Below are 18,584 nucleotides of genomic sequence, written 5' to 3'. Positions count from 1 at the left end.
GAAATATCTATATATGTATATATGAAAAATGAACGTTGTACGATGTATACGGGAAAACAAAAACTTCTTGGAACTGTCTGTGACAGTTAACAACTGTGCAGCTATTCTCCTTCATCAGGAGTGACATCAGAGTAATGACATGAACAATATCCCAGCTTCATAAAACTGCTATTCTGTAAGTGTTAGTTCGAAATTGGTGTGGACAAAATTTTGTTGTCATTGTGTTCCAATATTGCTGTCAGTTGTAATGTAAAATTGAATCTTAGTTTACATATACTAGTTTACTGATTAATGATAACCGCCTATATAATTTGCATAATAAAGTGCAAATATGGTCAGTTTTGGTTGATGTGGTCCAATGTTTTTGTATTACAAACCAGCCTGAAATATAAAAACTGCTGATTTGTGGTAAAATTCAATATTTTGAATAAGAAGAGGACATGCTGGCACTCTAAACTGATGCAGAAAAAGAAACAGTAGAACTGTGGGCACACTTAATTAAAGCCGACTATAAATGTTAGTAACTGTACACCAATATTGCTTTCATTTATTATGATTAGTTGATACAAATTATGTACTCTGCTCTGTGGTCATTGTTAATCGATGCTATCTGATAACCAAGTGTTTAAGCTTACAACTGTACACGGACTGCTACATTTTAAAACAGATCAGAACTAAAACACGACTTGACAAATTTAAAATTTACAATGTACGTTAGCGATGTAACCAATATCGTTTTCGATTTGTTAAAAGGCAGATCAAATAGAAACTTGTATTAAAAAGTTTTTATGCGTACTTTATTTACAAATGTATTTAATCTGTAATGTTTATATCAAGAAACAATAACATTTATAAATGTTTTATCAATCGATGTAGAGCAGTTTTACTTAGTGTTGAGCAAACAAGCCAAAAGTTAACTTCAGATCAGGTCAATCGGAGTTGTCAAAATCGAAGTTAACTTATTGCCGAATTTCAGTAGCAGACCTCTCTAAAGTTAACTGTTTCGGCAGTCCAAGGACTAAGTCTGTTTTTCGATTTAACTTGATTGTGGTCCTAGGACCGGTTGTAGCACTCCTCAAACCTATCTCGTGTTAACTTTGACTGGTTAGCAAGTTAACTTGTTGTACAGGTTAGGACTACACCCATCTGTAAGTTTGTTCTGGCCATAACTGAAAAAGACAAATCTCCTTCGAATTTTTGTATTGATTAGTTTCTCATAAAACTTTAGTAAATGTGTCTCTTGTGTTAAATAATAACACATTTTTGATATTGTTTATGTGTAAGCGTTCCGATAAAGTTAAATCTAGAAACATGTGTCGGACGCACGAAAATTTTAAAGTGTTATTTTCATTTAGTATGATTGTATTAATGTGCATAATTTTCAGTAAACAACAAGACGATTATATTTGTTTAGGAACACATCGGTTGGGGAATTATGTACACCATATTGGTTTTGCTCATTGTTGACTAGTTTCATATGATCGTTTGGGATGGGGTTTGAATAACAAGAAAATTAATTTAAGGCAGATTTAGGGTCTACATTAAAATCGATAAAGTAATTTGTCAAAATGAAGTTAATATCATGCTTTTTTTTCCAACAGTATAATAGAAAGAAAGTGTCACGGAACTTTTCAATCTACACGTTGTTCAACATTTTGTGTGATAGCAAGAAAACCATATAATTTAAAGATACAATATTAGAAAATAATTTAGCTTTCAGAAAATAAATAGTAAAATTGGGACTCGTTTTTTTTTTTTTTTCATTTGTAAACTTAGTACACATTCCTTTATAAAAGTAAGTTTATCTATAAAGTATCTCCCTTATAAGACACATCAACAAATACATGAATCAGAAAACAAAATCAGTATTTTTAAAATTGTTTTTATATTAAGATAACTCACATAGTTTTTACATTGTAATGGCAAGTCTCACAAGTGAATCACATTGCTATCTCAAATCTTTTAATGTTTTGTGTTAGATCTAAATTGATTATGTTCTGTTTCTTTTTATATCCAAGATAGCACAAGCCACTGGATCTACCTAAACCCAAAATAATGTGTGTTTCTATCCTTTGTCTTAAGCTCAGTATTTGTCTCGTATCAAATTCAATGTTTTCTTTTTTGCTTTTGTTTCTTTTATCTTAAACAGTTATTTTAATAGATACACTGCCTTATTTTTGATTTGAAGTACACTATGTAATAGAATGAAAAGTTCTCTTTGTACTAGTTGCCAGCGGTGGATATTAAGAACTCCACACAGGATGCAATAATGCCTTGCAACTTATTATTGTGTTCATGAAAGTAACGACAATTGCATGGGATGTCTTACTGTCAGAAACATATTAAATAAACGGAAAGATAAATATATATTTCATTTTATTAAGCGATACAGGTGTCTCCACTTCCTTTCCATTTGATAAACCTCTGACAGAGTTTACCAAGAAAATGCCATCGATCTTTTCTTCCTTTTTTCAAACTTATTGGGTTAAAAAAAGTTTGAATTGGTATTCTAGGATTAAAGGGTAGTTTTGATGAATACAATATGAACAATACTTGCTGATCTGAGTTCATTACATTCATGTCAAGCAAACTTTCAACGGCTAACTTATAATCCTCAATGAACAACAGAAGATTATCCGGTCTTCCAATGAAAAATCCACCAGCTATGAATAAACTACTTTTATATATAATTTCCGTCATAGTGAGGTGATATTTGAAAAAATCTACTTGTGAAAATAAAATATGATCATCTCTTATATCCTTAGGAGGTTCCATTTTAAAACAACCGGGTTTCGTCCTTCTAAAATAGCCTATATCGATCCATGCAATATATTTGGTCTTAAATAACTTCTCTTTTATTACTTGTTCCATCAGTTCATACTTAGCATGCATTACACATGAATAAGCAGGCTCTCCCACATTTGGATAATATATCGGGTACCCTGGTTGGCTATAAATTTCTTCGATTCTTGATTTCAATTGAAAAGCCCAGAGGCTTCTTTGATTCACTATGAATACTTTAGTCATGTGTTTTGGGAAATGTGCTCGATATAGTTTGAATTGCACCGATAAACTAATTGCGTCCGTATAAAGGATTACACTATTGTTCACAGACTGAAAACTTTTCATCCAATCATAATATGAGCTTTGTGAATATATAAGTTGTGGACCTTTTTTAAATGACCCGATGTTAAAATAAGCTGTTATTAATGTCAGTTCGCCTCCGTTGTCATTATTATTGATATTTCCACGATCCATAAAATTTTCTGACAAATAGTTTTGGAAATCTGAAAAAAAATGTAGTAGATTATAGCAATCTAAATATTCTTTGCATCACGTGTCGAATAGCTGATTAATTGTTTTAAGTACAGCATGTAAAATTTATCTTTCTTAACTAATTTTAAAGGCGACAGTGCGAATAGACCGATTCACTTTTCCTCGAAATACCATTTTGAAATCATAATTCAAAAAATTAAAAACAGAAAAGATTCTTTCCAATTCCAATCCAAATATCAGTAAATTGTATCCATATCATCAATAACTAAATATATATTTATATATATAAAATTATGTAAGCCTCAAATCGATATCCTTTCTTCGAATCTGTGTATTATTCTGTATTATCATGATTATGTCATAGACGTCGCAAATCTGTGTCCTTTCTCTTCTAAAATCGGAGTGTTTCTAACAAGTCGTGCTCTGTTCTATGTGTTGACGTCGGAATAAGCGTAACGTCATCGAGGAAAGATTTGTGTTATCATAGAAATCAGTTCGACTTTTTTTTCAAATTGAATCGATACTAGACTGCAGTTATGCTTTTGAAAAGTGTATGCATGTTGAACTATGTAAAATGAATCTTCTAGCAATACTTTATCATTTTAGTTACCAGTAGTAATTTGCAATTCTTATCAAGTCATTTGTTTTTAAATCGATTTAAAATCAAAGAAATAGATTAATCATGTTAACTAGTGAAAACAGTCAACATATAAAAACATTTGTTTGTATCTTTTAATATAGACACATTAGTCATAAACGCGTCAAATAAGTAATGAAGCCTTGAAAGTAAAACGGTAACACAGATTTGAATAATCTTTGATCAGTACTTTATATATTGTCTTTTTATCCTTTTATTAGTTAATTTTGTACTTTGTGTTGATCTGATTAGTCAAGCCCTTTCAAACTGATTTATTGGGGACTCGCTTGACGAGTGGTTTTAGTAGTTCAACTACTGTATCACTAGCCTGTCAACACTGAAGCACGTGGCAGGTGCGCTCGACTCCAATCTTAATTGACAAGGATCGTCAGTTTTTTCTGCCGAATGTCGATAGTTATCTCCGGATACTCCGGCTTCCTCCACTAATTAAAACTGACTGCCACGACATAGTCAATAGTGCTGAAAGTGGCGTTATACATCAATCAATCAATCATTCAAACTGATTTTATAGCTGTTAATCCAGGTAAAGAGGAGGGTTGACCGATTAAAAACATGTTTAACTCATGTTTTATATTTGAATGTCCGTTTCATTTCACATGACTGTCTACTTCATGAAAAGAAGGACATTGATTTGAATAAACATTGTTCGCAGATTCAAGTGCCATGACGTAACAGGACACATATTTGGGGAAAAGGTCGCATATTTGAGGTTTGAAAAAGGCCAACAGATTTGAGGGTCAAGACATCATGGGACACATATATAAGGGCTGAACACAGATTTGAGGCTGGCCACAAATTTGAATCGTACGTAAATATAGGAAAACAATTTTACTATCATAAATAATGCCATCCTTAGAATGTATCGTATTTCATCCATAGAACTTTTTGCATAGGATATTGAAGAATGGTCAAACTATGGTAGCTGACCCAGTGTATATGGATACTTTTAACTATGGGATTTATCTTCATTTACTCTGATTTTCTTATTAACTATACTCCGTTGAAACAGTAAAAGATATCGACTCTTTCTTTATAAATTGTTCGTTACATCCTCTAGCCGTTATGTTCTTTTTTTAACAGAAGTTATCCGCTGACATCTTCTAGCGTATTTTAGCTGTTTGCGTTTGATATAAGTAATATATCGATGTAACTAATCAACCGTAAGTCAAAGAGGTTAACAGTCTATTGATATATCAGATCATTTATCCATTAGGAGGAAATAACGGTCAAATTCAAAATCAAAGAAATTTTTAATTTCGAATATTGCTTGTAATCGCTACTTCACATTAACAGTAACAATTATCGAATCAAAAGTGTTTGTCAAATTGTATAAAGTCGTTGTGCTTTGGTTTTATTTAATATGAGTGTTTCCCATTATATATTTGAATCGCGTTTTATACTGATCAAAACATAATAGTCTGATAGTCTTTTGATTTGAGATCCATTATCAATCATCTTGAAATTGAAGTCAAAGTCAAGACCTTTTATGAGTATCGCCTCTTCTTTGCAACTGTCAGACAAACACAAAGCAAAAGAAAGGCAGAAGATACCAAATGGATTATCAAACTCATAAGTCAATGACAAACTTACAACGCAATGGCAAACAAAACGAAAAAGGACCAACAGACAAACTGCAGTGTAGAAAAAGGTGAGAATCTTTTTTTTTTGGAGAATAATGGCGAAGATTTCATACATTCGGTTAAAATTAATCTGATGACATTTATGATATTAACTATAATATATATAATGTTTATGTCCAGACATGATTTGAAACATATATTTTCACAATGAAGGTAATATATTACATTGATACAAATATTAATAATATAGCACATGTGAAATACAAATGACTGTTATATAATATTAAAATATATTTGGACAAAAGATAAAAAACATATACTAGTAGTTATTTTTAACCAGGAGGATAGACTTTCACAGAAATAGATTTAATAAATCTACAAAGTTTATTAAGCTCAACACAATTTCGGGTTGAACATACTTGTTTGAATGTAATAACATTTATATTATTATTACAATATTGTGGTAAGTATTTGCTTCTTTAATCTTTGTGTTTCCATTTTGTAGATGTTTTTCCGAGCGAGGACTCGAGTATCGCGCGGAAAATCCAACGAGTACTCGATTAGTAAATCTACACCGAGTTGACATCCCTAGTAAAAACAGATAGGTGTAGTCCTAACCTGTACAAAAGGTAACTTAGAGCAGTAGACTGCTTTCAAGGACTGCTCTTCAATATAACTTAAGACAATTTTAGCTGACCTACAAGTTAACTTTATCCTTATCAGACCAGGCCTAGGTCTGCTTTTTATGACTGCTGCAGACCAGATAAGACCTGTGGACAGGAGAGCTTAACCTGACCAGACCAGTGAACAGGTCTGATGCTAATCTGTCCTGTGGACACGTCTGCTTTTTTTATTATACGTCTCAAATTTAGCCCAACAATGTTAGATCATCAAATTTGCGTTAGCTATATATATAAAACGTCTAGATATAAGTCAACGATCTTTCTTACGAGGGCGCTGGATCGTTACTCGCTGTATCGTTACGAGTAACGATACTAGTACACAATAAATAAGTTATGTATACTCCAAAAAGTGTACCAAACAACACCAATATTCAAAAAAGGAAACATTAAATATAAGCATCTATAAATATTTAGCAGATGTCCTTCATTAGTATGATTATGATGATGTACAATGAATCATATCAATCTATTCTATACTATAACAATCTTTACAGTTATACAATTAAAAACCGAACAACGCTTGTATAATTCAAAAAAATTTAAAATGACCTAGGTTAGGTATTTACAATAGAGACTTCATAGATATGCTTCTATAAGAATAGTAATGTGCGATATGAACTGGTACAGTTCTAAAATTTCACAGGTGACGAAAAAAAAGTTATTACAGCAGAGACTGCGTAGAAATACATTCCCATTGAATAGCATGTCTCATGGACATATACTGTTTCATATGTTTTAAATATACATGTATGTGTATCATCAATATTCGATATCTATCCACTAACAATGTATTATGTATATTTTGCTTGCAAATTGTTTATGCTATAATTCAAACTACATATATAATGAAAAACTATGGTTCTACCAGTCGATACTTATATTTTATTTTATTTAAACACATTTTATAAATAAACACCTCAAGTAAAACCAGTAAAATGTAGCCCAGGGACGCATGCTTAGGGGCCACTGAGACTATTTCATATTTGGATATTTGGAAACACTTTGATTTCACCTCATAAGGAACATGCATGCCATGTTTGGTTTTATTCCATTCAGTGGTTCTCTAAAAGAAGACATTTGTATGTATTGTCCATAGGGTCCTATGTTAAATGAAGTCCCCCGCTGGCGGCCATCTTGGATGATGGATCGGCTACAAAGTAACAACACTTGGTCAGCACCTCATAAGAAACATTCATGCCATGTTTGGTTTCATTCCATTCAGAGGTTCTCTAGAAGTTCAAAATGTAAAAAGTTAACGACGACGACAACGGATGACGACGACGACGGACGACAACGACGACGGACGACGGACGCCAAGTGATGAGAAAAGCTAACTTGGCCCTTCGGGCCAGGTGAGCTAAAAAAATACGGATTTTATGTAATGGTTTATCTCAACACATTCTCTTTTATTTAAGAATCCATTACGTTTCTGTAAATATACACATACTTATATTCGTACGTTTTTCCTCGTAAATATATAAGTCTCACTCTTGGTAAATAAATTAATGGAAGGAAGCGATAATCATTAAGCTTGATTTTCTTATTCTTTATAATTTGCAGAAGAAGAGTGTGAAATGATGCTTTATAAAAATGTGATGCAAAACAATAAGCCTGTAAAATGTAGAAAAATGGAACGTTCATCTGCAAAGTTTGTTAACAAACTATTCATGCTATTGTCGTGGTCAAAACCAAATATAACTCAATTCAGAGACATTTAATATATTATATGTCGCTGCTTAAATCAGTTGTATGATAGATGTACATGTATTTACGTGATCTATTGATAGTGAAAATATGGGCGGGAATCTGTAGAATCAAGTGATAAATAATATTACATGATTTCTATCATTTTACAACATCCAAAAAAAATATTTAATATTGACGAAAACTCCGATATATGATTTAAATAATTTTTAGATACTTAGTTAAAATTTCAACGACGTATTTCACAAAGTTCATTGGTTGGCAATCACCGGTCCCATTAGTAACGTACGCCGAGTTACGTACATACTTTTAACTATGGGATTTATCTTCATTTACTCTGATTTTCTTATTAACTATACTCCGTTGAAACAGTAAAAGATATCGACTCTTTCTTTATAAATTGTTCGTTACATCCTCTAGCCGTTATGTTCTTTTTTCAACAGAAGTTATCCGCTGACATCTTCTAGCGTATTTTAGCTGTTTGCGTTTGATATAAGTAATATATCGATGTAACTAATCAACCGTAAGTCAAAGAGGTTAACAGTCTATTGATATATCAGATCATTTATCCATTAGGAGGAAATAACGGTCAAATTCAAAATCAAAGAAATTTTTAATTTCGAATATTGCTTGTAATCGCTACTTCACATTAACAGTAACAATTATCGAATCAAAAGTGTTTGTCAAATTGTATAAAGTCGTTGTGCTTTGGTTTTATTTAATATGAGTGTTTCCCATTATATATTTGAATCGCGTTTTATACTGATCAAAACATAATAGTCTGATAGTCTTTTGATTTGAGATCCATTATCAATCATCTTGAAATTGAAGTCAAAGTCAAGACCTTTTATGAGTATCGCCTCTTCTTTGCAACTGTCAGACAAACACAAAGCAAAAGAAAGGCAGAAGATACCAAATGGATTATCAAACTCATAAGTCAATGACAAACTTACAACGCAATGGCAAACAAAACGAAAAAGGACCAACAGACAAACTGCAGTGTAGAAAAAGGTGAGAATCTTTTTTTTTTGGAGAATAATGGCGAAGATTTCATACATTCGGTTAAAATTAATCTGATGACATTTATGATATTAACTATAATATATATAATGTTTATGTCCAGACATGATTTGAAACATATATTTTCACAATGAAGGTAATATATTACATTGATACAAATATTAATAATATAGCACATGTGAAATACAAATGACTGTTATATAATATTAAAATATATTTGGACAAAAGATAAAAAACATATACTAGTAGTTATTTTTAACCAGGAGGATAGACTTTCACAGAAATAGATTTAATAAATCTACAAAGTTTATTAAGCTCAACACAATTTCGGGTTGAACATACTTGTTTGAATGTAATAACATTTATATTATTATTACAATATTGTGGTAAGTAGTTGCTTCTTTCATCTTTGTGTTTCCATTTTGTAGATGTTTTTCCGAGCGAGGACTCGAGTATCGCGCGGAAAATCCAACGAGTACTCGATTAGTAAATCTACACCGAGTTGACATCCCTAGTAAAAACAGATAGGTGTAGTCCTAACCTGTACAAAAGGTAACTTAGAGTAGTAGACTGCTTTCAAGGACTGCTCTTCAATATAACTTAAGAAAATTTTAGCTGACCTACAAGTTAACTTTATCCTTATCAGATCAGGCCTAGGTCTGCTTTTTATGACTGCTGCAGACCAGATAAGACCTGTGGACAGGAGAGCTTAACCTGACCAGACCAGTGAACAGGTCTGATGCTAATCTGTCCTGTGGACACGTCTGCTTTTTTTATTATACGTCTCAAATTTAGCCCAACAATGTTAGATCATCAAATTTGCGTTAGCTATATATATAAAACGTCTAGATATTAGTCAACGATCTTTCTTACGAGGGCGCTGGATCGTTACTCGCTGTATCGTTACGAGTAACGATACTAGTACACAATAAATAAATTATGTATACTCCAAAAAGTGTACCAAACAACACCAATATTCAAAAAAGGAAACATTAAATATAAGCATCTATAAATATTCAGCAGATGTCCTTCATTAGTATGATTATGATGATGTACAATGAATCATATCAATCTATTCTATACTAAAACAATCTTTACAGTTATACAATTAAAAACCGAACAACGCTTGTATAATTCAAAAAATTTTAAAATGACCTAGGTTAGGTATTTACAATAGAGACTTCATAGATATGCTTCTATAAGAATAGTAATGTGCGATATGAACTGGTACAGTTCTAAAATTTCACAGGTGACGAAAAAAAAGTTATTACAACAGAGACTGCGTAGAAATACATTCCCATTGAATAGCATGTCTCATGGACATATACTGTTTCATATGTTTTAAATATACATGTATGTGTATCATCAATATTCGATATCTATCCACTAACAATGTATTATGTATATTTTGCTTGCAAATTGTTTATGCTATAATTCAAACTACATATATAATGAAAAACTATGGTTCTACCAGTCGATACTTATATTTTATTTTATTTAAACACATTTTATAAATAAACACCTCAAGTAAAACCAGTAAAATGTAGCCCAGGGACGCATGCTTAGGGGCCACTGAGACTATTTCATATTTGGATATTTGGAAACACTTTGATTTCACCTCATAAGGAACATGCATGCCATGTTTGGTTTTATTCCATTCAGTGGTTCTCTAAAAGAAGACATTTGTATGTATTGTCCATAGGGTCCTATGTTAAATGAAGTCCCCCGCTGGCGGCCATCTTGGATGATGGATCGGCTACAAAGTAACAACACTTGGTCAGCACCTCATAAGGAACATTCATGCCATGTTTGGTTTCATTCCATTCAGAGGTTCTCTAGAAGTTCAAAATGTAAAAAGTTAACGACGACGACAACGGATGACGACGACGACGGACGACAACGACGACGGACGAATGACGCCAAGTGATGAGAAAAGCTAACTTGGCCCTTCGGGCCAGGTGAGCTAAAAAAATACGGATTTTATGTAATGGTTTATCTCAACACATCCTCTTTTATTTAAGAATCCATTACGTTTCTGTAAATATACACATACTTATATTCGTACGTTTTTCCTCGTAAATATATAAGTCTCACTCTTGGTAAATAAATTAATGGAAGGAAGCGATAATCATTAAGCTTGATTTTCTTATTCTTTATAATTTGCAGAAGAAGAGTGTGAAATGATGCTTTATAAAAATGTGATGCAAAACAATAAGCCTGTAAAATGTAGAAAAATGGAACGTTCATCTGCAAAGTTTGTTAACAAACTATTCATGCTATTGTCGTGGTCAAAACCAAATATAACTCAATTCAGAGACATTTAATATATTATATGTCGCTGCTTAAATCAGTTGTATGATAGATGTACATGTATTTACGTGATCTATTGATAGTGAAAATATGGGCGGGAATCTGTAGAATCAAGTGATAAATAATATTACATGATTTCTATCATTTTACAACATCCAAAAAAAATATTTAATATTGACGAAAACTCCGATATATGATTTAAATAATTTTTAGATACTTAGTTAAAATTTCAACGACGTATTTCACAAAGTTCATTGGTTGGCAATCACCGGTCCCATTAGTAACGTACGCCGAGTTACGTACATTTGTCCTTTTTTGGAAATCTCTAATGTGACGCAATTACGTAACAGTAAATGACTGCCAGATGCTCACAGGGTTAACTAATGATAATTTGTCTTCAATAGGACTTTTGTATTTAAAATCACGTTATGTTCACAATTTATATTTAATTTTTGGCTAAATGAATGATTGAAAGGTGTTGCCTTTACGAGTCATTTATGTTTACTGTTAATTCAAAATGTTTTCTGTATGCAAAAGAAATATAATAAAAGACTAAAATTATAAATAATTCTATTGGTCCAAATGCATAAAATAATTTTTACAAACCAACATTCCAATAATAAGTGGTAAATACTGTATTGTAAACTTATTTCTAAAGTAAAAAAAAATATATAGGCCAAAACAAAACAAATGCACTTAAGAGAAGTACAAGCAATTTACAGAAACATGAATTGAATATTTATACAGCATTAACAAGTAAAACAGAAATACCGAATTTTAAAGCGAATTCAAAAAGGGGAAGTCTATAAAACTGACAAAGTTAAACGCTATCAAACAACGGAACAAGTGAAAAACAACTGCCATATTCCTGACTTGGTACACCTGGTTTTATAGCTAGCTAAACCTCCCAGTTAGTTGTATGACAGTTATTTATAGTTCCGTTATATTGACAAAATTGGGTAAGCATAATAGGTTAATGTGACCATAATTGGCATCCAGCAGCCAAAATTAGGTAAACATACATCACAGACATAGAACAAAACTGACTACAAAATTCAAACAAACAAACACTTTAATCTAACAAAGACGCCAACAAAAAAGTTATAGGAAATAGTAATAAACTCATCAATCATTGGCAAATAGATGTACAAAAAATACCAAGCACTACATGTACTAGAAAATTTATTAAGGCAGTGGTAGTTTTCTGTAATTGTGGTGTAATCTAGGTTTCAAACAAGGTATCTAATGTGACATTTTGGTTTATGATATATGAACCCTAATCAGGAAATTTCACATCATATGTCCTCTCTGAAACCTGAATAACAACAATAACTGCTATAGACACGAAAACTACTGGTCGTAAAATGGGATGTAAACTATCGCAGTTTTTTAATTAAAATTTCGTCCTTTTTAATTTAAGCGGATTCGAAATTTCTAAATAATTATTGTGGTGAATGAAGACCAATAATATTGATTTGTCAAAAACATTTTTAATATACCTATAGATCTGTGAGCCAATTTCTTAATAAATAAAAAATAAAAAACAGCTGGTTTGTTTTTAATAGGAAAAGCTAGAATAGAATATACCTGTATTTTGCAAGTCAGCATACGTTTCAATTGACACTGATCTTATAATATGGTTTGTAAGTTAGAATACTGATTTGCCTTATAAATGATTGATGATCATGCTATTTTTTGTCTTTAATTATTCAAAGGATTATCTGGGTATCTGTCAATGGTGTAAAAACACAAAAGTGATGTTTTTTGCTTAATATAGGACAGTATTAAACTATGACACTGTTTGAATTATTATTACGTATTCTCATTGATAGAAGTCAAAAAGGATAGAAAGTAAGTCATAACTCGCCATTTTAAATATTGAAAAGAAAATGAAGGCCATGACATAAAGAAACTTTCTCTAACCCTTTAGCTATTATAAAGTACAAAACATGCAAAAAAAATTGCCGAATTTTACTTTTCATTTCTGTACAACATGTAGCGTGCTTTTGTCCAGCATCATGGCATTTCAAAACATTTCTGAATTGCAGAATACACTTTAGGCATATCAATATATAATTATGGGAATATAAAACAACTGTAACATCGGGGCGCTTCTAGGACAACGACAAATAAAACCTGTTCAGAAAGGAATAGTTTGTCCTGCTTGCAACTCTATATATTCCTCAACAAAAGTCAAGAAAAAATTCATATCTGATCGACAATATATGCTTGCGAAATTTAAATGATTGTAGTTTGTCGAAGATTTCCAATTGTCGTGATTGTTCTGCCCTACAGTCTGGTCTGTATAAATTGATTTGATATCTGAACTATGGTTAGCATTGATATTGAACTGCTTATGGTAAAAAGCTTGTTCTGTAAATTTGTTTTTGAAATTAATGAATAAAGTTTGAATCCTCGTAAAGGTTTAGAGTGGTAGTAAAGACAGTTACCTTTAACCTGAATCTATTTTTGTTTATAATCCCTTGTCTTGCTTGAATGTAGCTTTTTATTCAATATATGCAAGCATACGAAAAAAAAAGATCGCTTTACACTTTGATATTCATTTGTTTACAAAAACTATGGAAATCCCATGAACTTCAAAGATAATAGAGTTCGGATGCGTCACCAGCATACGCGTCTTTTGCTATGCATGCATCACACGCCATGCAAATCACAATCAGTCAAAATTTAACAAACAGGAATAGGACACAAATTGTACATTTAGTATCTACTTATTATTTAAATATATTAAACTGCGAAAAGATGTTGCTAGTGAGTTGAGACACGGTAAAGCTTAGAGATAACGCAATTTGTGATGGTGACTTGAAACTTACTTTGTATAAAAATAAGGAGATGTGGTTTGATTACCCATGATACAACTATCCACCAAAGTTCAAGTGGATGCAAGCAATTATAGAGAACCGTACGGCCTTCAACAATGAAAAAAACCCTTGCCATATATTTGGCTATAAAAGGCCCCGACATGAAAAATATGAAACAATTCAATTAAGAAAACTAAAGGCCTTATTTATAACAAAACAATTTACGAAAACAAATATGATTTGTGTCCATTTAAGTCGCCGGTTCTTCCTAATGACTCTATACATATAACAGAATTCGTATTTACACTAGCAAAACACACAGGTGCCACATGTGGATCAGAATCTGCTAATCACATGAGATAACCCCCAGTTGTAAGTTAGGTTCGTGTTGATCAATCTTTTTATGTAGGGTTTTGCAGAATTTTTTGTCTTTACCTCGTTCTTCGACTTTCGCCATGTCGTTGTTAGATTGTCTTCGACTATTATGTTTGAATATCCCTTTGGTATCTGTCGCCTATTTTTAAGCAATTTTGTGTCAGAAGCACACCCCTGTTCATGAAGTCGTTACTGTGTCAACATGCACGAGCTTAAGGTATCAATTGAGATTACGTAAGCACCATAAGATGAAGCAGAGGGTACGCTACTATTGAGAACTGGAACATTGACATTGGAAATGTAAAATTTTGTATGTTGACTTATGCAGCATTCGTTTCAACTTTTATAATAAACAATTTCCAAACTTTCCTTCTGTATACCATCATTGAATAATCATCAATTTCGAGTTAATTTATTTCATCTTTACAACTATCAACTGTGTCAAAATACCGCGATTAACTGGTAGGGATAAATAAAACATCTGAACCAATTCTGCTTTGAGAAAATAACACTTTTCAAAGGATTAAACTTAATGTATGGTTCTTTGAAATGTTAAAGCCAAGTTTCAACGGACTTCCCAGGTTTATCATCTTTTGGGATTTTGTCGGATCTCATTTTCCTACCTAGTATACAACTCAAAAAATTATTTTGCATCTTATATAAATAGAAGAACTATATCAACACAACCTCAGAAAGAATTACGAACATCCAAAAAAAATCAAAGAGACAATAAAACATCAACACATGCAATAAATACAAGTTTGAGCTTTCTAAAAAGCTGCGGACTGCGTCGCTCTATCCTAATCTAAGGTAATATGTGTGCATGTGGTTGTTGATTTAGTATTGGAAATGTGGTATTTTTAAATATTGATTGATATAAAATGGATTTACTTTAAAAGTGTGCGTTTTACACCCATGCTTTTAAAATTTTGTTCACTTTACTTGTTGAAAATTAAAACTTTTACAAATAGACACGACTCTGGAGGTTTGCCTTTCTGGAGGTGTGCCTAGATTGGCAGAAGTTATAAAATACAGATAATGAATTTTTGTAAACATTGTATAGGAACATTGTTTAGCAAAACAAATCGTGCATATTGCAGATTCACAAAGCAAATAAACACGTATTAATAATTGATATTTCAATATTGAATTTCAGTGTGCAATATATGCATAATAAAACGAACATGAATTAATGACAGTTGATAAGAACTAAAATACACATAGTTAATTTTCCGGCATTTGATGTCTTATCCTGAGACGAGAAAAGTCTGTAATTCTTTATCTCATTTGAGCCAATAGCTGTTGCTGTATCTCAGCCGCATCATAAAGCAACCAATCAGAATCTATATGTGATAAGTAATTATTTCAAGATGGCGTGTATGTCCGCTGAAACTAATAGCTCCGCACCGTGATGCGAAGCAATCAAGTCCTAACTCTATGAGGAAAACTAGGCACTCTGCCCAATCAGGGGCCGGACACAACTTTCCGGATTTTATTTAAGCTAATGATTTAATAGTAGATATTTTGAAATTTTAAAAAAAAATCGTTTAAAAGAATCTTATTCCATAAAAACTTGTGTATATGAAAAGAGAAATTGCAGTGATATTAATTTATAGTAGTTACGATACAATTTATACATTACTGCTTTATTGTATGGTGTTGGAATCTAGTGAAACACAAAATGTTCCCGTTTACAGTACTTTGTACCTTCATAATTTGTCATCAAAAGGCTTATATGATTATCTTTTTCGATTAATGAATAAAGCATTGTGTTTGATGTTTGAATAAAATAAAAATAAAAATATGATTGAGTGCAGCATTTGAAAAAAAGTCATACTGCATACCCCTCATGATCTGCATTTTAGTCAAATTTGCTAGCTAAACGATAAAATTAAAAAAACTGCACCATACGACTTTTTGGCGACCAATCTTAAATTCAAATATAATCATTTATCTAAGAATGTGCAAATTTGTAGCCGTGTAATATGAAGTGAAATAAAACTCTTTTTAATAACGGACTTTTTCCTATTTCCGCACTAATTAGAATGGCTTGACAGATATTATTATCCAGAGATTTACGTCTGATACTTTATTCACATTTAACCCATTTGGACCAAATAAAATTGAGATATAAGATCCAATCATGTTAAATCATTTCCATTAATACTGGTGTATCAATTCGTGTTGATTTTTGTATGTTTTTGTTATTTAAATAACATTGCATTATAATTATATGATTTAAACAACACACCGAATGCAAATATGACATAAATACAGGCAACTAGCAAGGATAAATATAATTGTACAAAGATTTAAATGGAAATTGATTTCCTCCTTGTAGCACTTCTGTAAACGTGCTATCTGATGTATTGCTGATCCTATAACATTTTCCATGTTATCCATGTTGATCTTGTATGCCATTTTCTGTCTGTTTACGTGTCGAAGTGATCCATAGAACATACATTTCATGGATGTTATGTTATCTAGTTTCATGTGATTTTGTTTCCGATATGGGATTTTAGAGTAAATGGTTGGTTGATTTCAACTTCTAAAATTTCACATCTTTTTTCAGAGTACTGCTTTCTACCTTACGTACAACCAAAATTCTATAAACTTTCTTATTGGCTTGTCTTCGTCCGAAAGCTTTAATGATTTGATATTTGATGTTATCTTACCTACTCTTCATTTCAAGGAATATGATTGGTTAAAAGTAACCGCTTGGAGACCGTGTATATTTCATATGTGATTAATAGGCGTGGTTTATTTCAATACACGATTAGTAGTGGTGTTACGCCCCTTTGTAAAAACAACACGGTGTTGAGGAAAAATCTGAAAGTTTTCAACAGACGAAGAAATTGATGATGAACGATTGAAACAAATGCAGAAAACACATTAAAAGCTAACAAGTTATTAATGTTTGCATTTGTTTTTGTATAGACCAATGGAAGTAGGTTGTTAATATTGAAGACTTGATCACTTTGATAGGCCACTAGTCTAAATGACACATCTTAAGATACATGTAGTCGGTAAGATAAATTTGTTACACAGTATGCTAGTGACCTAATACGATATATATGGGGTCAGTAAATTCCATATGGGGTTTCGCTCTCACCCCATATGAAATTTACTGACCCCATATATATCGTATTAGGTCACTAGCACACTATGTAACTAATAGTTTTGCATAGCATACGATGCTTACGCATATGATACGGATATCTAGATTCAATATGTGTATTTTTTTAATCTTCAAATAACGATCATTGTTATTTGCATATGGTCTAACTCTTTTACTTCGTATATATGTATATGTTTAGCATGTCAAAATACAGTAAATCGGGAACCAAAAAATTCTCCCTGCATTAAGCTACTTACTTTTTAATTCTTCCAATATATGAATAACAAGTATCAATATGCAAATCAGTAACGGGAAAAAATACAAGGTTTTGCAGCATTTTATCCGCCTCTGAAATGTAATATATAACGTGTGAATATATTAATTTGCCTTTTTGTGCTTTGTTCAATGCATATCTGCATATTTTAATGTAAAACCTAGAGTTTCTATTCAGATTAACATATGTATATATTAATTTTATACATATCAGTGATATTCCATCTTTTTCAACATTAATAGATTTTTTTTAACTGAATTTCAGTAAAAAAAAATAACTTTAATATCAGAAATATAGAAAAAAGAAATATGTTTCCGAATTAGCATAGCTTACCTTTAAATTGAAAAATTTCCTGATATTTCTTATAGCCATTTAGCAATGAAAGGAAGAAGTTATTGTTAAAGAAATGCATGATCTGCTTGATTGGAGTTTCAAGCATATTTTGTATCCTTAATATTGTGGTTGGGTGATTTTCCCATACACTATCAACCAGATCGGGATTCTGAAAGACTATAAAATTCTATTTAAAAATCAATCAATACAATTTTCAATTAACCTGAAAACTTTGTTTTACGTTTTGCACTACTACTTTATGAGAGATAACCTATATCTAGGCAATACAAGTTACCCGATGTTCAAATATCAAAAATCGATTAAAACGACAAGGTAACAATTAAAACATGTACTACAAAAACAACAAGACCGTGAGAGTCGACAGATTAGCGTCCCCTGCTAGTCAAAATGTCACAATCGAGAATAGGACA

The 18,584-nt window shown here is 31.7% G+C and overlaps 1 protein-coding gene across 2 annotated transcripts; it reads right to left on the bottom strand.

Annotated features, from left to right (window-relative positions):
• Positions 1-780: 780 nt before the first annotated feature.
• Positions 781-18,316, bottom strand: LOC127737454 (uncharacterized). Of its 2 annotated transcripts, XR_007999507.1 has the most exons (4): positions 18,154-18,316; positions 17,804-17,894; positions 1,903-3,287; positions 781-1,169 (listed from the first exon to the last, which is right to left on the bottom strand). XR_007999507.1 is itself a non-coding variant. In XM_052248159.1 (3 exons), exons 1-3 carry the CDS (start codon positions 18,190-18,192, stop codon positions 2,380-2,382), a joined length of 1,038 nt encoding a protein of 345 aa, XP_052104119.1. In that variant the 5' UTR covers positions 18,193-18,316; the 3' UTR covers positions 781-2,379. The 2 variants fall into 2 exon arrangements, 1 of the variants encoding a protein (XP_052104119.1); XM_052248159.1 differs by having other exon boundaries at positions 781-3,287.
• Positions 18,317-18,584: the final 268 nt, after the last annotated feature.

This window comes from Mytilus californianus, unplaced genomic scaffold, assembly GCF_021869535.1.
Source record: "Mytilus californianus isolate M0D057914Y unplaced genomic scaffold, xbMytCali1.0.p SCAF_4, whole genome shotgun sequence".
Taxonomy (NCBI): Eukaryota; Metazoa; Mollusca; class Bivalvia; order Mytilida; family Mytilidae; genus Mytilus; species Mytilus californianus.
This window is presented reverse-complemented; position numbering and strand designations above follow the sequence as displayed.